Source organism: Anticarsia gemmatalis, chromosome 5, assembly GCF_050436995.1.
Source record: "Anticarsia gemmatalis isolate Benzon Research Colony breed Stoneville strain chromosome 5, ilAntGemm2 primary, whole genome shotgun sequence".
NCBI classification, from domain to species: domain Eukaryota; kingdom Metazoa; phylum Arthropoda; class Insecta; order Lepidoptera; family Erebidae; genus Anticarsia; species Anticarsia gemmatalis.
Window position 1 is genome coordinate 4,008,331 of NC_134749.1, and position 19,774 is coordinate 4,028,104.

Consider the following 19,774-nt stretch of genomic DNA (forward strand, 5'->3'; position numbering starts at 1 on the left):
GATCAGCATTACACTACATAACTTGTTACATGTCATTCCAAACAACCGCTATTTACTATCACTTCTCAAAGCTATGGATGACATGTTATGGTCACAATATTACTGGGCAATCGAATGATGAACATGGAGAAGTTACTTCAATGGCAATGGGAGATGAAGCGAACAACGTAAACAAAGCTAATTACTTTTTCGTTCTCATGAAACTAACCTCTCCATGCCATCTGTTATCGGTTGTCGAGTGTTAGTGGAGTGTGTTGTAATTTAATGGTATACAAACCTTAGTAAGGTCCCGGTGGAGCTTTTTCAAGTGGAAAAGTGTCAATCCAACGCAGACAGCGTTAACGCCTATCCAGAGGGCGTTAAGTACGTAATGCCTGAAGGGTCCTCGGACTAAAGGACATGACGGCGCCGGTCCGTAAGACCCGTAAGAGCCGGCACTGGCGGCCAAAGCCCCCGATAAGAACGTAGGCCCGAGATTTATTGTGATCGATGCGAACCAGATCATGAATGTACCGAAAAGGACGCACTGCAACAAGAACTTATATTGAGGCACTTTGTAGCTTGTAAAAAACAAAATGTTAATTAAATGGAGAACGGAAATGAGTATTTTTATCTGTGGCATTCGTGAACTCGCTCCGAGTGAATTAAAGTTGAGAGGAAAACGTGAACGTCTGGGGAGTCGTGCAGAAAACGGTTAGGTCATAATTTTACCTGTGGGCTGTCCATCAGTAATGGCGCAGATAAATCAGCTTGCTCTTCCTCGTTTTCGGGGAAAATTGGACTGTCGTTCAACACTGTCGTCAGCATGTTCACTGTTGACACCGTCACCTGGAAAAATATTTCAGTTTCATCCCGATTCAAGGTTTTTTTTGTACCTGTATATTGGTACATGAAAGTGCTGGACTAAAACGTATTAAATTGTTTAATCAACTTGGTTACGATTTACTTAGTAGTTTTACTAGATAATTAGCTTGAATACAAGAAGCCAAATAGATAGTTGTAAAGAATATTTATCTATATCCTCAATCGCCCTCAGCAATATTTAACGTAGCCAATAAGGTCATCGACCTATCCCCATACAAAACATTTCACATCTATTACAAGAGCAATATCTCACAAGTCGAACAAACAAGTCCAATGATTCACCAATCTTATATAACTCTTATTTATAAGTTGCCATCAAAATTAAGCGCCTAAGATTATTCTTGGCTCATGGCCGTCCGTCCAAACTGAAGTTAAGTGCCGATAAATCACTTTTATGTTCGCAACTGCCACCACTTTCAAACAAACCTACTTCTGCGATCTGTTACTTTTTGCATTCTATTGGCTCATCTGTGTGATGACACTTTCGTTTATTGTTTTCGGATGAAAAATTATTCTCTTCGTCATTTTTTTATGTTTGCCGTTAGTTACAGAGGCTTTCACCTTCAGACTAAGTTGTTACTCTTGTTAGTTCACCGCCCCTTCTAGAATAAATCTTAAAAGAGACCATTACCTCCAGATACTATTAATTTACCTAACGTTTCTACTCACTTAGTCTCTTTAGTTGAAGATAATGCGTAATTTATTACTCAGAATTAAGAGCGTTTTTTAATAGTACCTACCTACTGTCTTTTAATTTAGAATAGACATAAAAAAACATACTCCTACCATAATAAATAACGTATTGGTAGCTTTATGGTGCAGTCCGTAGTGTATGCGACTGACGTGCCAGGTTTGATACTCAGGTCAAGCAAAGTGCCTTTCGTCTTTTCTAATTTATTTTATAATATTTTTCAATCGTAACCCAGAATTTTATAATGTGGCCGGTAAATGTCTAAAAACTTGATCTTATTACATGGGACTAACATTTTAATGGCGAAGTATGTATGAATTTTACTGCACTTTCTTAGCTTTCGGGTATAACAGTCATATACGAACCTAATTCTAATTTACCTATCATTAGATAGAAAAAAAGTGTGAGATAATAGTTACTACCAACGTCTTTCAATTTAGAATGGACTTACTAATAAAGCCTCATTTAATAGCTTGTAAGAGCGGAATATGAACTTGTCATTGTAAAGGTTCATCAAAAATTGTGGACGCAGGCCTTCGTCATCGCACATTGTATGCAACAAACCGTTCATTAGCGATCATTCATGCATTGATAGACCAATCAGTTTTATTCAACCATTGTTTTGATTATGCAGTCAGTACATCAAGGTAAACTATTGTATTTACTGTAACTTAAAATCTACCGTTATCTGATAAATAACAATTTTTGCAATCAGATTAGTAGCCATTAAGTATGTCTTGCATGCTAGTCTATTTTGCATATGCGGTGCTGAAAATAAACATTAAATATTGAGTAGTCCCTTAATCTTCAACAATAAGTTATTAAGATAGGCTAAACTCAACTATCGGATCCTGTAAATAGCATATTTACAAACTTTATTTAGTCCCGTTTCCGACTAAGTTTTAACATCCGAAATTAAACTTAAATACGTTCTCATTTTAAGAAAACTCAATTAATTTATTACGCCCCAATCCAAACCTCACACCATTCCCATTCAAAACACCAATACCGAAATTACTGACCCAAATCTAATTGCAATAAAGCCTTCTTCAACTAATCATCTCACTGAATACCCATAAGCCATTACGAGGATAAAAAGTAACGCGTATCGTTCCATGGTTCATATAACATAATGGCTCCATATGGTTCAATGGTCAAAGCTCTAATCGACGAGATTATTTGTAAGCATTTCCTGAAGCCATTCTCAATCGTTCCATCGATGGCTATTGGCTATGTTATATTCGATGGAATGGTGTGGTGATATGTTTATAGCGTTGAAACGTTTTTTGGTCAGTGCGTTTAATTTCCGTTTGAACGAAATCAATTTTGACGATAGTTCTTTGTAAATATTGTTTGAAAGTTTGGACATTTTTAGTTGTTAAAAATATCTTTAATGCATTTATGATTAACCGATTTTAATGTCTGCATTGGTTTTGTGATTTAACATAATTTACATTTAGAGGAAATATTAAAATCTAAACTTGAACTAAATCGTTACTAATTTTACAACCAGCGCATGAAAAATTGGGTGATCCAATCAGCACACCAGTGATACCATTCCATGGATCATATAACATAATGGCTCCATATGGTTCAATGGTCAAAGCTCTAATCGACGAGATTATTTGTAAGCATTTCCTGAAGCCATTGTCAATGGTCTCGTCGATGGTTATGTTATATTCGATGGAATGGTGTGATGGTATGTTTATAGCGTTGAATCGTTTTTTGGTCAGTGCGTTTAATTTCCGTTTGAACGAAATCAATTTTGACGATAGTTCTTTGTGAATATTGTTTAAAAGATTGAAATTTAGTTGTTGAAAATGATGGGTTATACTTTTTTGATAAACTGTTTTAAATGTCTGCATTGGTTTTGTTATTGTTATCTAGTTTATATTTAATCGACAAACGATACCAAATTTTGTATGAAAATCTGATCAGCGCTTCTAGCGGGGGCCATAGGAACTACTTTTGTAGTAGGTATATATAAAATGTCAAACTCTCAATCTTCGATAGTACCCATTTAGAAAATCGTTCTACAGATCACTAAAGTTTATTTTTACAAAACATTACAGTGCTCTTGCAAAGTGCCTCTTCTATATTGAAAGCTCAAACCGTCAAGCGGATTCTGTGCACTCGCAACGGGTACAATCCCTCAGATTTCCTCCACCTATTCTATTTGGACGACCGTTTGATCTGAGCAATCAAACTAATGGAAACACTAGCATGACTCAGTTAGCAGCAACTGTCATAGAATATTCCAGTTGAATCAGCTTAGAGATTTGTGCAAACAATCTATTTTGATCTCTGTTCAAATTTAACTCGGAGATAGAGCAGTGATTTTTTGGGCTTTCGTATAAAATATTCATAGTTTTATTCCCAGCTTTACAAAACCTTTATTTACTTTATTAAATACCTTGGATTTTTATATCAATGTGAATGAAGCAAAAGAAGTTTATACGAAACAATTGATGTTATTTGGTCTAATCCTATGAATGGAATCCGCCATGGGAAAAAGGCATTTATCGATGTAAATGTGAACAAGTAAAGTCATTTCTATGTATTTGAGGTGGTGACGTTTTTAGCTGTTCACTAGTTTATAATGTATGTATGAAAGGTTCACGTACACATTAAGTTTAAGAAGTTCGTACTAATCAGTCCAGACACTCGTTTCGTCTAGACACGTTACTCTTGAATATTTAAAACAAGAGTTTGTTAAGTACTGACGTAACAAAAGTCAGCGATATACTACGGTACGAGAATTTCAGATTACTTGTGGCTTAATGTTCATTTTTTTTTCTCGTGAAGTTTTCGTTCTACTTAGCAGGTTCTAATGCGCGTCTTTCGTGATCAAATTTAATCAAACTTTTAAAATATATGGCCGTAATTTTTGTTTTTAAAAAGGACTTTTTCTAAACTATTGGCGGATCATAGAAATATAGTTGCGATGTGAAATTGACCCCTTAATAGTTCAAAGTTATATTAACTTCAAAGAAAAAAAAACATGCATTTGTAAAAAGGCACATGTCACATTTTAAAGACACCACTTGTGCCTTTTTCGCAATAACACGTTCAATATTTCGACTTACCAGTAACAAAAAAGCAGTTTCAACAAGCGAGCACTTGTAAACCGGCTGGCAGCGGAACACGGCGATGCCGAGCGGCAACAAGATGGCCGCTCGCGCGCAGTCCACTACCGCTTGGTGGAAGAGAAGACCGTGAGACCATCTGAGTGAGAAGAACAACAACAGTAAAAATACACTATGTCGTTTTGATGGTGATGGTCTTAGAACGTTTTCTGTTTGCCATGTTTAGTATTATTAGGTGGAATTTTGTGTGTGAAGCAATTTCAATGACGTGATTGCAGAAGGCTGTTCCATATGTCTCCACTGGTAGTGAGGAGTGAGAGATTTTCAACTCATTTCTACTACAGTGTCACTGGGTTGAGTAGAAATTCCTTCGGGACGGAGACATGTGGAGCAGTCCGAAGAATTGTACTTTTTAAGAACCAATTTTTCAGTTGGCAAATAAGTTACTGTCATACGTAAAAAAGTAAAAAAAAATCTGTCAAAGCAGTAAAATGATGTATCGAAAAAAATTCACATTTATCAAATCCCATCTCCTTAGTAAATGTAGCTTTTGTATGCATCAATTCAGGTCCAAGTAGCAGTAGGATTCATGTAAGTATAAGGACTTGGTCTTAAGAGATAATAACAAAAATAATTTTAAGCTAGCTTGTGGATCAAGTATTAATGGCTGAAGCATGGAGGGTCACCACGGAATGAAGTAAGCTGCAGGATTTACTTGTGGTAAGTGTAAGCTCTTATTCTGAAGCTACTACTAAAATTTGTTAAGGATAAACGTGTCTGAAACATAAAGACGTGTTGTTGGATATAAATAATAAAAATATATTATAACACATTTAATCATTACCACTGAACCATATCCGTAAACTGTATGCCAAAAATTTCCAGAATGCTTTAAGGAAATTTTATCATGTCTGTTGATTAGTTGAGTCATAGAAACAAAACTAAAATGCAAATCTCAAGGTAAAAAGAAGTTATTTGCACAATAAACAAAAAAATTTAAAAAAAATACAGTCACCAGCTCCTTTAATTCCAAACCTCTCCCTGCTAAAATTGTCTCAGATAATTAGAAAAGTTTAATCCAATATGGCGTACATATACGCCATCTTTTCCTTTTTTGTACAAAGAAAATAACAAAATGTAGAAGTATGTATTATTAGTATCCTTCTTTATAAATCGGTCCACTCATTTAACGATATGTCAACACTAGTCACTTAAATAACAGAAAGAATATAAGGGTCATTTATCAGCTCACATTCACTACCTAGAAGGTCTGACAGCCTGTCTTAGTAGTAAAATAAAGTAGAACTTATAATTCACCCTGCCAGTATTCGATATAAAAGTATCGAGGGGATTATATATCAATCATCGCGACTGTCACGCACTAAGAAACCGAAGCCTATATCTACAAATTATAGCCCTCTCGCTCATTCATACCACATAACCTATAAGCGAAAATGAAACAAAAATACCACTGATGTGCCTTCATATACCGTTGGGCCTTTTTAGAATCACACACGTAAATAATGCAGCAGGTGATGTCTATTTGGCTATTTTCCGTAAGTTTCGCAAAGGGACACTTTTCTTATTTATAAGACCCCAAAACTTCACCTTTTTTGCTACATTTTTAATGTAGTTTCTTCGTGGATTATTAGTTTGGTATCTTGTTTGTGACAGGGTTACTTTAGCTGACACCGAATTATAATGCAAAGTTTTAGCATAATCTTATTGAGTCTTTCTTTTATATATGTAAGTTTGCAACAATTGTGCACTATTTCTAGCATAGCTCTTTAACTTAGATACATTTTAAATTTTAGATATTATGACTAGAATTTTCGGGATCCAAAACTTTTTTAAGCCAAAACTTGCTCTTTGAATTCCTCTTGTATCTCATGGACTATAACAAACATACAAAAACGGACACAAAGTACAACCAGACCCGAAACAATTATAAAGTACTAGCTGACCCGCGCAACTTCGCTTGCGTCACATAAGAAAATCATAATTTTCCCCGTTTTTGTAACATTTTTCACTGGTACTCTGCTGCTATTGGTCGTAGCGTGATGATATATAGCCTATAGCCTTCCTCGATAAATGGGTTATCTAACACTGAATTTTTTTTTCAAATCGGACCAGTAGTTCCCGAGATTAGCGCGTTCAAACAAACAAACAAACTCTTCAGTTTTATAATATTAGTATAGATAGTATAGATTGAGTAATACGATAATAAGAACTATCTCTACATAAAACCAATATGTTACGTTTTATTAGTTTCTCTCTTATATACAGGGTGTCCCAAAACTCAACGATAATCCGTGACAGGATGAAAGGCCAAGTCATACCGGCTATAGGAAAAATAAAAAAAAAATTCCATATCACTTAGTTCAGCAATAATAGACACTTTTCAAAAAAGTTGAAATTCCACAACCTTGGTCGCATTTTCAAGTCCTGTGATCAACAATATCACAATTTCGCTGTGTTTTTTTGAATTTCGTGATCTTAATTAAATATGCTATTAATCGTATAACAAATAAATGCACAAAACATTGTTAATTTTATAAAAAAAGTTAAGTTTTAGTGAGTCACCTTTCTCAAAAATATCGTTAGTCAACTTTGACGCTTCATACTGAAAAAAAAATGTACTACACTATCCTTGGCAAGTTATTTCAAAAGTTGGCGCATTAAATCAAAATTTCAAAATGGTATAACACTTGCCACTTTTCTTGCCATTAAAAATGTTATTTTTATTTGAACGAAGAGTATCCTCGCAAATGGATCGGACGCAGTGGCACAATTTTATGGCATCCTCGTTCCCCCGATCTAAATCTAGTAGATATTTTTTACTGGGAATGCATAAAAGAAAAAGTCTATTCAAAATCAATACAAAATCTATCAGAACTTGGCTAGAAAATTGACACAGCATCGGAAGAAATAAATGCAAGGAATTTTGCTTGACTGGTGAAAAAATCTTTTGTACGTCGTTGCAGAGTCTGTATTCGTGCCAGAGGAAAGCAATTATTTTTAGTAAAGAGGTAATTGAGTCAGTCCATAACAAATATTTAATGTAATAAACATAATAGGTAATAATAATTAAAAAATTAACAATGAACGAACCATCGATCTTATTCAATTATTCTCCTTAAACTAAAGTAATTCCGAATTGTTTTCCCCTAGCATGAATTCAGGCTCTGCAACGCCTTACAAAAGACCTTTGCACCAGTCAATCAAAATTCCTTGCATTTATTTCCTCTGACGCTGTGTCAATTTTCTGGCTAAGTTCTGATAGATTTTGTATTGATTTCGAATAAACTTTTTCTTTTATGCATTCCCGGTAAAAAATACCTACTGGATTTAGATCGGGGGAACGAGGATGCCATAAAATTGTGCCACTGCGTCCGATCCATTTGCGAGGATACTCTTCGTTCAAATAAAAATAACATTTTTAATGGCAAGAAAAGTGGCAAGTGTTATACCATTTTGAAATCTTGATTTAATGCGCCAACTTTTGAAATAACTTGCCAAGGATAGTGTAGTACATTTTTTTTTCAGTATGAAGCGTCAAAGTTGACTAACGATATTTTTGAGAAAGATGACTCACTAAAACTTAACTTTTTTTATTAAATTAACAATGTTTTGTGCATTCATTTGTTATACGATTAATAGCATATTTAATTAAGATCACGAAATTAAAAAAAACACAGCGAAATTGTGACATTGTTGATCACAGGACTTGAAAATGCGACCAAGGGTGTGGAATTTCAACTTTTTTGAAAAGTGTCTATTATTGCTGAACTAAGTGATATGGATTTTTTTTTTTATTTTTCCTATAGCCGGTAGGACTTGGCCTTTCATCCTGTCTCGGATTATCGTTGAGTTTTGGGACACCCTGTATACAGGTGCTGGCATCTCAATTAAAAATGCAAGGCAAATCACGTCTAAACTAAACTTGAAACACATGCCTAAACCAAAACACACCAGTTTCTATCGACCTAGTTCCGAATCCACACTCATACATAACTTATTCCTGAATCGTGATCAAAATAGATCGCTCCACAACATTTTAACTTCTCTTTTATCAATCTCGACTTAGAACCTAAATAGAATGGAAAGATTTTTGGAATTTGCAGTTTGGAACAAAGAGTGTATTTATGTTTAAAATCTATACTAATATTATAAAGCTGAAGAGTTTGTTTGTTTGTTTGTTTGTTTGAACGCGCTAATCTCAGGAACTACTGGTCCGATTTGAAAAATTCTTTCAGTGTTGAATAGTCCATTTATCGAGGAAGGCTTTAGGCTATATATCATCATGCTACGACCAATAGGAGCAGAGTACCAGGGAAAAATGTTACAAAAACGGGGAAAATTTTGACCCATTCTCTCTTATGTGACGCAAGCGAAGTTGCGGGGGAGCAGCTAGTAAGATATATTGACGAGCAAAAATTTGATTACATTTCGTAGATAATATTTGTATGAAAATCAGAATTTAGTTGGAACTTTTAGTTAACCATATAATTATAATGATTTTAAAATAATTAGACTATTTTTATTAATAATAATGAAGTTTAAAATGAGACAGTATACTGATCTTTGCTTTTGACCGTACTTAGTTTAATCTCAATGTAATATGGTATACAATTTTGTACGTACAAGATTTTTCAGCTTTAAAAAGTGCTTGAAAATGAGATTACGAATAATAAAGAGAGCAGCAATCTTGCCTCGCGTAGATAGTGTTTTAAAAACACTCGTTTAGTTTTTATACCGTTTCGCAAAGCTCATTTTAAACTTTTCTTGCATTTGACAAAGATAAAAAGTAACAACACAAACTTAATTAGCTTGAAACTCTAAATATTTATACAAGTGACTAAACGACGCTGTTGAAGTAAGCACTAAAATCTTTCTTCTGAAAAGTAAAGCTTTTAGCATTTATCTAGTTTAAAATCTAATAATATACCTACCTATTTTAAAGTTATTGTTTATAGCATCATTCGAACTAGAACCCATAACAATTTGTCAGCAATAAAGAAATCGCGTGAATCAAAATCCCACGTCGATGTTACCCAATTCGGGAGCAACAACATTTTATCTAAAGACACCTTGGAATCCGATTCAAAATAGATCGTATCTTATCGAATTACAACTGGTAGTGAACCGGTAATTTGATTTGGCAGCAAATTGAGATCCCCTCCGGTGTAAATCATATTTTCAGTAGACTTTATCTTTTATCTTGAGAGGATAAAGGTACTCGGAGAAAATTGGATAATAGAGCAGTCTTGTAATAACGTTGTGTACTCCTGGGTAGGTATAACTGTCCTTGTTCCGTGACGGCCTGTCACTTTGTCCGAGTATCAGCACGAAAAGCCAATTTTTATCGTCATTCTTTTGTTCTTTTTGTATTTTTTCTGCCTCATCGTTTTCTAACCATTTTTAGCTTTTCTGTCTTTTTTGTGTACCTTCAATTAATTATTTTTTATCAAAAGTATTTTTAACGTTTCGTATTCGTGAAGTCTTAGAAATACGTTGCCATTTCTGCAACGTGTTCCAAAGTTGAATATTCAACACAAAACAAAGTTCCAGAATATATTTATAATTAAAACTTTCAACTTAGAAATACTTTGTGAAAATACTTTCTCGGAAACATAATTAAAGTTAAGAGATTTATAAGCTACTTCCCCTAAACATTTAATTATGTAGAACGAAATGTACTGACTTCGAAACAAGTTAACGGTTGACATTTTTCTTAACTTTTACTTCCTTTCCAAACGTCTGAGATAAAAAGATAGCTTTCTTCATGAAGGGATCCGATATTATCTAATTATGTATGGACCTTTCCAATTTCGTCAGCTCCGAAAAGTTCAACGACTTAACTTTAAATTGGATTTAATCAGACTCAGCCTGAATAACACTTTCATCGGATTGGCAGATTGGCGTCATATAAAATGCAGATTTGGTTGCGCGGTGAGTAGGATTCCGTGTCGCAGAATACAAACGTGCCGAATCTATGAAGTCGATCTCTATCGACAATAACATTTGCACCGCTATGTGTTATGATCTCTGATCACATCATCCTTATAGTAAGCCTCCTCAATGTCATATGGCTCTTCTTCGTTGTTGTAAATTAGGGCAGCGCGGCTCGTAAAAACGATACATTTGAATAATGATAAACATCCATTTTTCCTGTTTTCTCATTCTTCGTATCGAAACGGTCTCAAAATTTATAGCTTTTATTTCTTCCAAAGTATTACGTCGTTATTTATGGTTCTGAGATTTTTTCCTTGACAATATTTGATAACGTTATTATTGAACATCACAGGCGGCTCGAATAGCCCGTTATCGAGCTTTTTATAATGCTTATTATTTAGAGGCGAACTGACAAAATCTTTACAAAGGTCGATTGTACGCATTAAATGAAGACATTGGCGAAATTACATAAAATTTTCATGATACATTTTCAGTCATATTTCGAAAAGAAGGGTAAATAAAATCATAAAAATCATACATTTAACCCTAGCAACAGTCAATTAAACTATTTACCTTCCATGAATACTTTTCAGCGATCAAAATATAACGTTAGAAGTGTACCCATTACCAAAGTTCTGACAGCCTTTTGCAAACCCTTACCTCCTCAGCTGTTTTTTGCTAAGTATGACGGCCATCAGTGCCAAGTTAGCGGACATTCCCAGGCCGGAGAGTGCTAGTAGGGCCGCGGCGCTAGCGGCGCCACCTGGCGGACAGTGCCTCGTGTTATTCACGATCGATGAGTTCGTGGCACCAGCGGAACCGAAGCGAAGGTTCGCTCCGATCATAGCCACCGCTGACCCTGCTTGAAAAATAAACCAATTGTGAGAAAATCGCGCGTCCACCTCGAGTAGAAGATATTGTAGTACTATAGTTACCTATTTTTTTAATTGCGTTATTAGTTTCGTCATCTGAAAGATGAAATTAATATCACTCAGAAATTATTCAAATTACATTTTCATTTTGATCGTACAATTATTGTTTAATTGCACGATCGACAGGTATGATTGCATTCGTTATTTTAAATTGCATTGGAATATTATAAGTTTGGAATTTGCAATGCTCATTATTCATCCAATAAGGTTTCGAATTTTGTCATTATAATGAAATGGCATCAATCATTATCGTGGTTTGAATATTAAATGTATGTAAAGTTACCTGCTGACATTTTGGCGAGCAGACGTCCGGTCTCAGTGGGTTAAAACGATCAAATGCAATGAATCACTATGACAGCCAATCAGAGCGCCCCCCTCCCCCCCACCAGCCCATTGCATTTTTGCACCAATAATGTTACTATTCACTGACATCACAATAGTTGTCTATAAATTTATATCACTGTACCATCCGTCATGAATGTTGACACTTTCCAGGAACAATGTTGGATTTATGTAAAGTTTTTAAATCCTTTTAAACGAGCACTATGAAACACTATAGATCTGCCAACAAAGTAAAATACTTTTTATCACTCTACTATTACTTTTATAAAAATGTCACCTAAATTCATACATATTTAAAAGCAGTATTCAAAAAATCGAAGCTTGTATCTCTCGATGCAATTTCGATAAGGATAAAAAAGAATGCACTGCGTTTAAGCGTATGAATTTACGAGTCACTATTCTACTTCAAAGAAATAAAACAAACTGATGCATAGCCTAAAAAAACTGTTGTATAAATTACTCATACATGAGTTATACATATAAAATCCAGCATAAGGAAAAAGGGAGGCAAAATGTGAACATTTCCATCACAAACAGAATACGAGTCGAATTTCCTCGTAAAACAACTTCTGTTTCGAACAACCACAAAAGCTACTTAATGGAATTACAATCTTGGGAGGCTATATGATCTATATCGTGAGTATGCATAGCTAAATGTGTGGCTTGTCAAACGTACTGTACTACTAATGAATTGTACGCAGCCAGTTTGTTCTCTTTGCGAATACCTAATTGAGTTGCAGTCGACAACTCTTCGTTAGGCATGATTGCCTGGTAAGTCGACCGAGATAGCTTCTATAAGAGGTATTGGTATCAAGATCGATTTTAAGTTTAATTTCAGGCCAATGTATTTCTTACGCTTAGTTTTCTTAATTCTAGCAAATTGAGTTGGCATTTAGCTTCGATATTATCTGACATTCGCAATCAGAACTAAATGTTTTTTCTTTGCATAACTAATTTAAGACATTCCTTAATTATTCCCTATAGACCTTTGAAACAACCAAACTTTTTAACTAACCACTCAAACGTCCGTGGAGACTAAAGTATCCATAATTATATTACAATACCCTCCACGGACGTTTGAGGGGTTAAACAATCTAGTAGGTAGGTACTGTATTCACAAAAGATCACCCATTTTTACTCTACCTCGATTACGTGGCTTTTTCTTCGTCAACATAACATTACGCTTGAGCTTTTCAAAGAGATTAGACAGATGTTTTGGTAAATTCTTATTATTATCCTGGTTTGCTTAATGCGGCGTTCTATTTGCTATCTTGCGGGCACGGCTCCAAGTCGCACGATGCAACTGAGGATATTTATTGAGAGAAAAGTAATATCTCTCTACCAGACTTGGATATAGAACGTAATGCTTTTAGATTTGTGGACAAAATGCTAGAAAGAATAAGGAAAACAAAAGGTCTCCAAAATAAGATCCGTTATAAAGTATTATAAAGAATACGAATTGTAATAGATTCAAACAGTTACGCTAAATCTTACATATATTAGACCGATTAAAGCACTGATAAATTTAGACACAGTACTGTTCATAACTAGTCGTTAAAAATATTAGTCAATCTGTGTAAATAAATGATAGTTATCTTTATTAATGTCTTGTACGAAAAAGCAATTCGTACTCAATTTTATACACTCTTATACATTCCATTATCTATTTCATACACTCTCCTACAGCATTCCTCATTTCGTATAAAAATATATAATAATTTATACGCCGAATTCCCGGCATATTATTAAATGATGCCTTCCAAAGGATCTTTACTTTTATCAAACAAAAAAGTTCCCATTAAACGTAGTCTGTGGTTTTTGCCAGCCCACAAATTAAAGGCCTAATTAATTAGGTCCCTTCTTGCTAATAAATTCGTCTTTTCTGTCTCCTAACCTAATTATTCGTAGTGTTAGGCAAGTTCTAGACTAACGATATAGCTGAATCTTTATTTTTACCCAACTGCGGGACCCAAAGTAGGGTAATTGTACAAACTATTGCCTTCAGTGGATATTCGTTAGTCGTGTACTATTAAAGCTGATAAGTTTCTTCGTCCAAAACCTGGATTTACCTTAAAAAAATATTTTATTGTTTTGAGAGCCGAATTATCCTTACGTATGTTATTGTTTCCTATGTTAATATTCGTTACAAAAGTAACGCATAAATCTATGTTATAATTATTTTAATTATCTGCCTGAGGGCAAAAGATTCTAAGTTTACATTTCGGGTCGAGATAATTATTTTCACATTTTACCTTTTAGAAATGTTATTTTAGCAAACGGTCTGAACAGTAATTACTCCTCGGGAAGGGACAGAAATAACTAGCGTCTGCTACTACATATTTCTAGCAAAGAACCAACCACGATGTAAACCAAAAAATCCTATTATTATTCCTCCAACATATTCCCTGCACATATTGACAGATTTATGGCACCCCAAAAATACGATACGATATCCAAAATTGAAACCCTTAACCCAAACCATAAGTGAAAAATATAAACCTCTATATAATTTCACCGACAATGAAAGCCTGGTTCAATAGTACGAAGGCTTTATATTCTTACCATAGCGTTTTACCATAAAGAAGGAGTATTCATGTCGAGTCGGGATATCATTTTTGATGAGGGTCGGCAATCTCCGTAACTTATAACGTTATTTATAATAACAAATGTTTTGTATTACATCATTAGCATAGGAAGAGAATAATAGGTTTTGTGTGGTTTTATTTTTAGAATTTTAGGCCAAAGTTTTTGGGTTTTAAGAGCCAATTTTTGCGTCGTCACGTAACTTTTATCAAAAAAAAATTACACTTTTTAGAAGACGGATTCTCCGTATTTTATCCGGCAAGAGCTTTAAAATGTAGACGGTAGGTAGGTGTAAACCTGTTTATTTATGTTGTATATTAAAAAGAAATATAATAATTAACTAAAACGATTTGCGTAATTCATTATACGGGCATAACAATCCTGCGAAATCATAGATCTTAGACTAAACATCTAGGAATAACAAACATAAAACGGACTTTTATATGACACATAAAATCAGCAAACAAAACTTCGAATAGATATTTCACCTGAATGTTAAAAAAGTTGTACAACACATTTAAGTAGTATACTTTTCTGAAGACTAAGAACGAACCTCGCACAAAACATTTTCAAAACTAAAATACACTGAACTAAACTAAAGCTCTCCCATTCCATAAAGGCGTAAGTGCTTAACCGAAAGTACCGGCTTTAGTCACTATTAAATAAAGCTTCTAACGTAAGCCTGTAGTGTACATTAAAACCGCGAGATAGCGAGCGGCAGAGATAATGATGACCCCATCACAAATGTCGGTCAACCCTGGAAACTGTTTCTGCTACAAACACTACTATCGTTATACTTGTTTTCATGTTACTAAGAAGAAAATGTAGAATAAAACTAGCTAAGATATTTTGCGAAAGAAAAATACGTCTATATTTTGTACTTGTAACATGCGACTGTGGATTGAACTTGCGTTTGTATAAATGTTATTACTTAAAATTACTCAAACTTGGCCGTGATAACTAACCATACGACAAACAAAAACTTTGCTAACTCTCTCCAAATACAAAACATTTAATGCAAATTAATTAAATCTATATTATCATAAGCACGAAAGGAAAGCAAATAAAATATAATAAACTCCGCTTTATACTCCAAAACTTTTATAAATCAAAATAAAGCTGAGATTTTAAAATCAAATTGTCAAATAATTGCTTGTATACCGTTCCAACCTGACCGCTCGGAATATCCATATTCAAACAAAAAGTATTTGAACATTCAAATATTGAAATCTCTGAACAAATATTTTTGTTATTTCGCAAGCTTTTTATATGAAAACACGGCAATTCTGCAGTACAATTTAGATTGAAAGTATGGTGGAAATTTTAGACCCTTGATAAGGATTTGAAAGTAAATTTTAATGTTTAGCTCGAGTCCGTTGTAATTTTGATCCCGTCTGATAGGAACGAAGTAAGATATTGTCTACTTTACGTTCTGGGATTACGTTTGTGCCAACTGTGACTCGGATCGGCTTTAATGTAAAACGTAAGTGCCTATTAAATTATAATGTTCATGACTAAGGTGCTCGGATCCCGAATCTGTCGAACATCTTGAACTTTCACATAAATTAGGTTGTAACTATGTCTAAAACCGTGTTCCTTAATGAAAAATCGTAATTTGAGTATATCTGCAAATCTAAATAATTATATTGGGAAGGATCCAGGAACAAGCCAAACTATAAATTTCAGATGAACAACAACATTGAATTGTGAATATGACATACCGATTCGAAAAACATTTCCTTCATATTTTCTTAAATAACTCAAAGCTAAAACGCCTTGAGTAGACATACTTATAATATAATATATATCCGAGTAATTGTGGCTATGTTTAAAATTAAATTCATATTACATAATTTGCAACATAGACAGTCTCTTCTTAATCTAGTGTCGTGTCCATCTAATATCCCGTACATTTACTATTAACTAGGACATTGTACTACTAACCGCTACTATTATGCTAAATCCAAGCAATTACCTCACGCGCTATTCATGAGCACTGTTCGGTCTCTAGATTTGTAATTAACGAAGCAAATATAAAGAAGGATTTTAAAAGGAATAAAAACTGACGCAATACGTTATCGATAAATAGGTAAATTGTAATTAATCTCTAACTATAATAACTAAGTGTATATTAAACTCACAAAGTCTCTAACTTTTAATTATCTTATCTAAATAACATAACAAATTCTAAGCCAAATTTTACAAGACTAATGACAAGTAACAGTGAACAAGACAATTTACAAACAAATTATAATCATTAAGGCCAGCATTAGGCAGCGTCTAATAGAAAATCTAAGAGAAACACAGAAATCTATGTCAAAAACTATGAAACAATTATTTTTTTACCGAAACTATATAAGAAAATATTCGTTTAAACCGTCTCTACTCCACTATTCAGAGAAGGTCTTATCCCGGAAACATATTTCTACAATATTTTGCATGACATACATCAGAGTTTGTCAAACATCACATTGTGTTCCTTCAGTACGGTATAATGCATGGATTAGAATAGAGAAGGTACCCCGTATACATTGTAAGGGATAGTACACAAACTTGATAAAGTACCAACAAGATATACATTCATCTTATTCATATTCCCTTTCTGTATGTATCGTTGAAAAAATATTGATATATTCCTTTGAAAAGGATATTATTAAATCGGATTTATCGTTTGTGAATTACACAATGATGAGATCGAATCAGATTTTGAAGGGTTCCTGAATTTGTAATAGGCGTTTTATGTCAACTCTTGGTAATATATTTATTTGCGTTTCACAAAAAGACGGGTAATATTATGTTAAGTATCGTCTTATGCTATAAATCCGGATTATTGTATTATTGGGCTATAAAGTGTTTCAAGTTTTGGATGATTTGGAAATCGCGTGCATCTCCTTTCTATTGTTGAAACTTTAAGAGACACAAGTTACAACTCAAAATGAATAATAGCACTCAATCTTTTGATACCTTTTATATAATATTTCTACTCTTCAAGTCTATCAGTAAAAACTACTATAAGTCAAGCGAAATACTTGTCCCAAAATATACAAAATCTTCAAGGCAGGCATATAATACATTATTAAACAGCATTAGAACAGCGAAATCAATTTTTCCACGTACTTGTTACAAAGTTGCGTACAACATAAATATTAAAACTGTGTAAAGTCAACGAGGGCGCAGCTGCCACTGTATCCTAAACAAACGGATATAGGATTCACTTCAATAAGGTCAGTCCGTATCGAATTTCTAGTCGCTTCGTGTGAAAATAATTCCAAGGCTGAATTTGCTCCGGAAATAAGACGGAAGAAGCGATACATTTTGCCGAATAGACTTATTTTATTGTACCGATAAATGGTCTGCTTTCACTTATCTAAGCTTGATAAATGATAGTAAGTGCAGAAATGTCGATGGGGTTTTTATGAATATTATTTTCTTCAGAGCATCCCCAATCGCTCTTGACCACATCAAGACTTAACCTAACCACTCCTCAATTCGGGAGGAGAACTAAAGTTTTTATGTTCCATCTTTAATTAACTTATCTACGAGAGCACAAATATTGCTTATTTACTATAAAAATAATTGCAAATCAATTTATACCAAACATTTTGTACAATTTAATAATACACAGTCGACATTATAACAATAAATTAATTACGTAAAACATTTCGGGAGCAAAACTGTTTCCGAATTTAATCAGTGTTCATATCATTAAATAATAACACTAATTACGCCTGTCAGGTACGCAATCATCCTGAAATTACTGAAACAATGAGAGTGAAATACAAATAATCCGGATTGGGGATTATCGGATAATTAAAAAGTATAAATAAACGTTGGTATAACCGCGAAAGAAGTGCAAAAAGTATGTAGCACAAAGTACCGTCGCAATATCGAACAGAAGCGATAAAAAAGTAAATTTAACTTGCGGCCAGGGTTTGCTCAATCCCCATTTAGTGATAAGCTTTTTAAAAAGAAAACAGTTACCCGCCTCTCGCTACTTGACTATGCCATTAGCCTCACATTCTATCAGCTGTTTCGCTCAAAGGTTTTATTCAAAGCTCTCTGGTTATCCCGGAGCAATCGAGGCATCGTCTCAGGCATTACCGATCCATTATCTGTGCAAACTTCCTGATATCTATTGAAAGCTATTTGCGGATTGTGATAATATTTGGCTTGGTTGTTGTAATATTGCTCGAACTACGCTCATACAGGCCAACGTTAATGACACTGTTTATATTGTATTACATTATAAAGTGTTGCGTTCATTTATCAACCGGTTTAAATACATTTGAACTTTGCCATCATTAACCCTGGTTCGTAATTACACTGGCAATTGGTAAACCAATTGATTTTACTCACCTTTTAATCAATTTTATATAAAATCCAGATTTCCTTAAACATGAAAACATGTATCTCATTTGTTGAAACGTCAGTAAATAATTAATTGTATTCGTGGATATTCCGTGACCTGAACAGAAAGCATTGAGGCCGCTGTCCCATTTAAGGCGTGAAGTTTTTACACCTGCAAAATTTGAATGAATTTTCCACTTTTGTCGAGCACAACGTTTTATTTTGTTGGATGCCCGCAACCCGCAAACTGCAGCGTAAAATGTAGATTGCTATCGACAGAGTTCGTGGGAAGTTTATTTTTATTTTCGTCAACCGCCTACTTCTGATGCGGTTAGTGTGTGACAGCAGCCTTTTGGGAAATTACGTCGTTCCGTGCATGTACAAAAATATTCATACAAAGATATTTTTGTTATATTTTCGATAATAATTATTAATTAACATTATTACGAGCATCCGTTGTATAAAAGTATGGCTCACATTCAAATAAGTACTTTAAAGCATTGTGAAACTAAATTAAGTTTATCGTATCGTTATTATAATATTGAATACTCATTAAGCGAAAGCAGCAAGTTCTTAACGTTTTTATTGACTGCATTCAATTACAGATCTTTAATCACCTAGCAAATAAAAACATAATTACTTACGTTGTGACACAATTATAAACCCAACCGTTGAACTGTAATATAAATTAAACGCAACCCCTCAGATTACATTAATCAAAAATGTGCATTAAATTACAGCTAGATTACACGGCTCGTTAACCTCAAAATACGCTTACACCACTCAGAACACGAATATATAAAAACAGCATTAAAATTATTCATTAAATTTCTTTAACATTTTTCGCCTTTTAAAAATTATTCACAAAAATCCGCTGTAAAGAAATTGGGCAATACAAATTACTCTACCAAAATTTGTTTAAATATTTGAGCTTTAATAAATTATTCGAGAAAATTCCTTTAAAAAATTGAGCA

The 19,774-nt window shown here is 33.9% G+C and overlaps 1 protein-coding gene across 8 annotated transcripts in view; it reads right to left on the reverse strand.

The window, feature by feature from the left end:
• Window positions 1-19,774, reverse strand: part of LOC142972831 (uncharacterized) — a 60,214-nt gene that overhangs the window by 2,387 nt on the left and 38,053 nt on the right. For 5 of the 8 annotated variants that reach the window (XM_076114168.1, XM_076114167.1, XM_076114162.1 and 2 more), the window contains exons 2-7: window positions 11,812-12,089; window positions 11,532-11,564; window positions 11,257-11,458; window positions 4,642-4,780; window positions 712-828; window positions 278-526 (exon numbers count right to left, since the gene is read on the reverse strand). In XM_076114168.1, the coding sequence (XP_075970283.1) occupies window positions 278-526; window positions 712-828; window positions 4,642-4,780; window positions 11,257-11,458; window positions 11,532-11,564; window positions 11,812-11,821 (750 nt within the window). In that variant the 5' untranslated portion in view covers window positions 11,822-12,089. The remainder of the gene's footprint in view (window positions 1-277; window positions 527-711; window positions 829-4,641; window positions 4,781-11,256; window positions 11,459-11,531; window positions 11,565-11,811; window positions 12,090-19,774) is intronic. The other 3 variants (XM_076114163.1, XM_076114165.1, XM_076114164.1) reach the window with 3 other exon arrangements.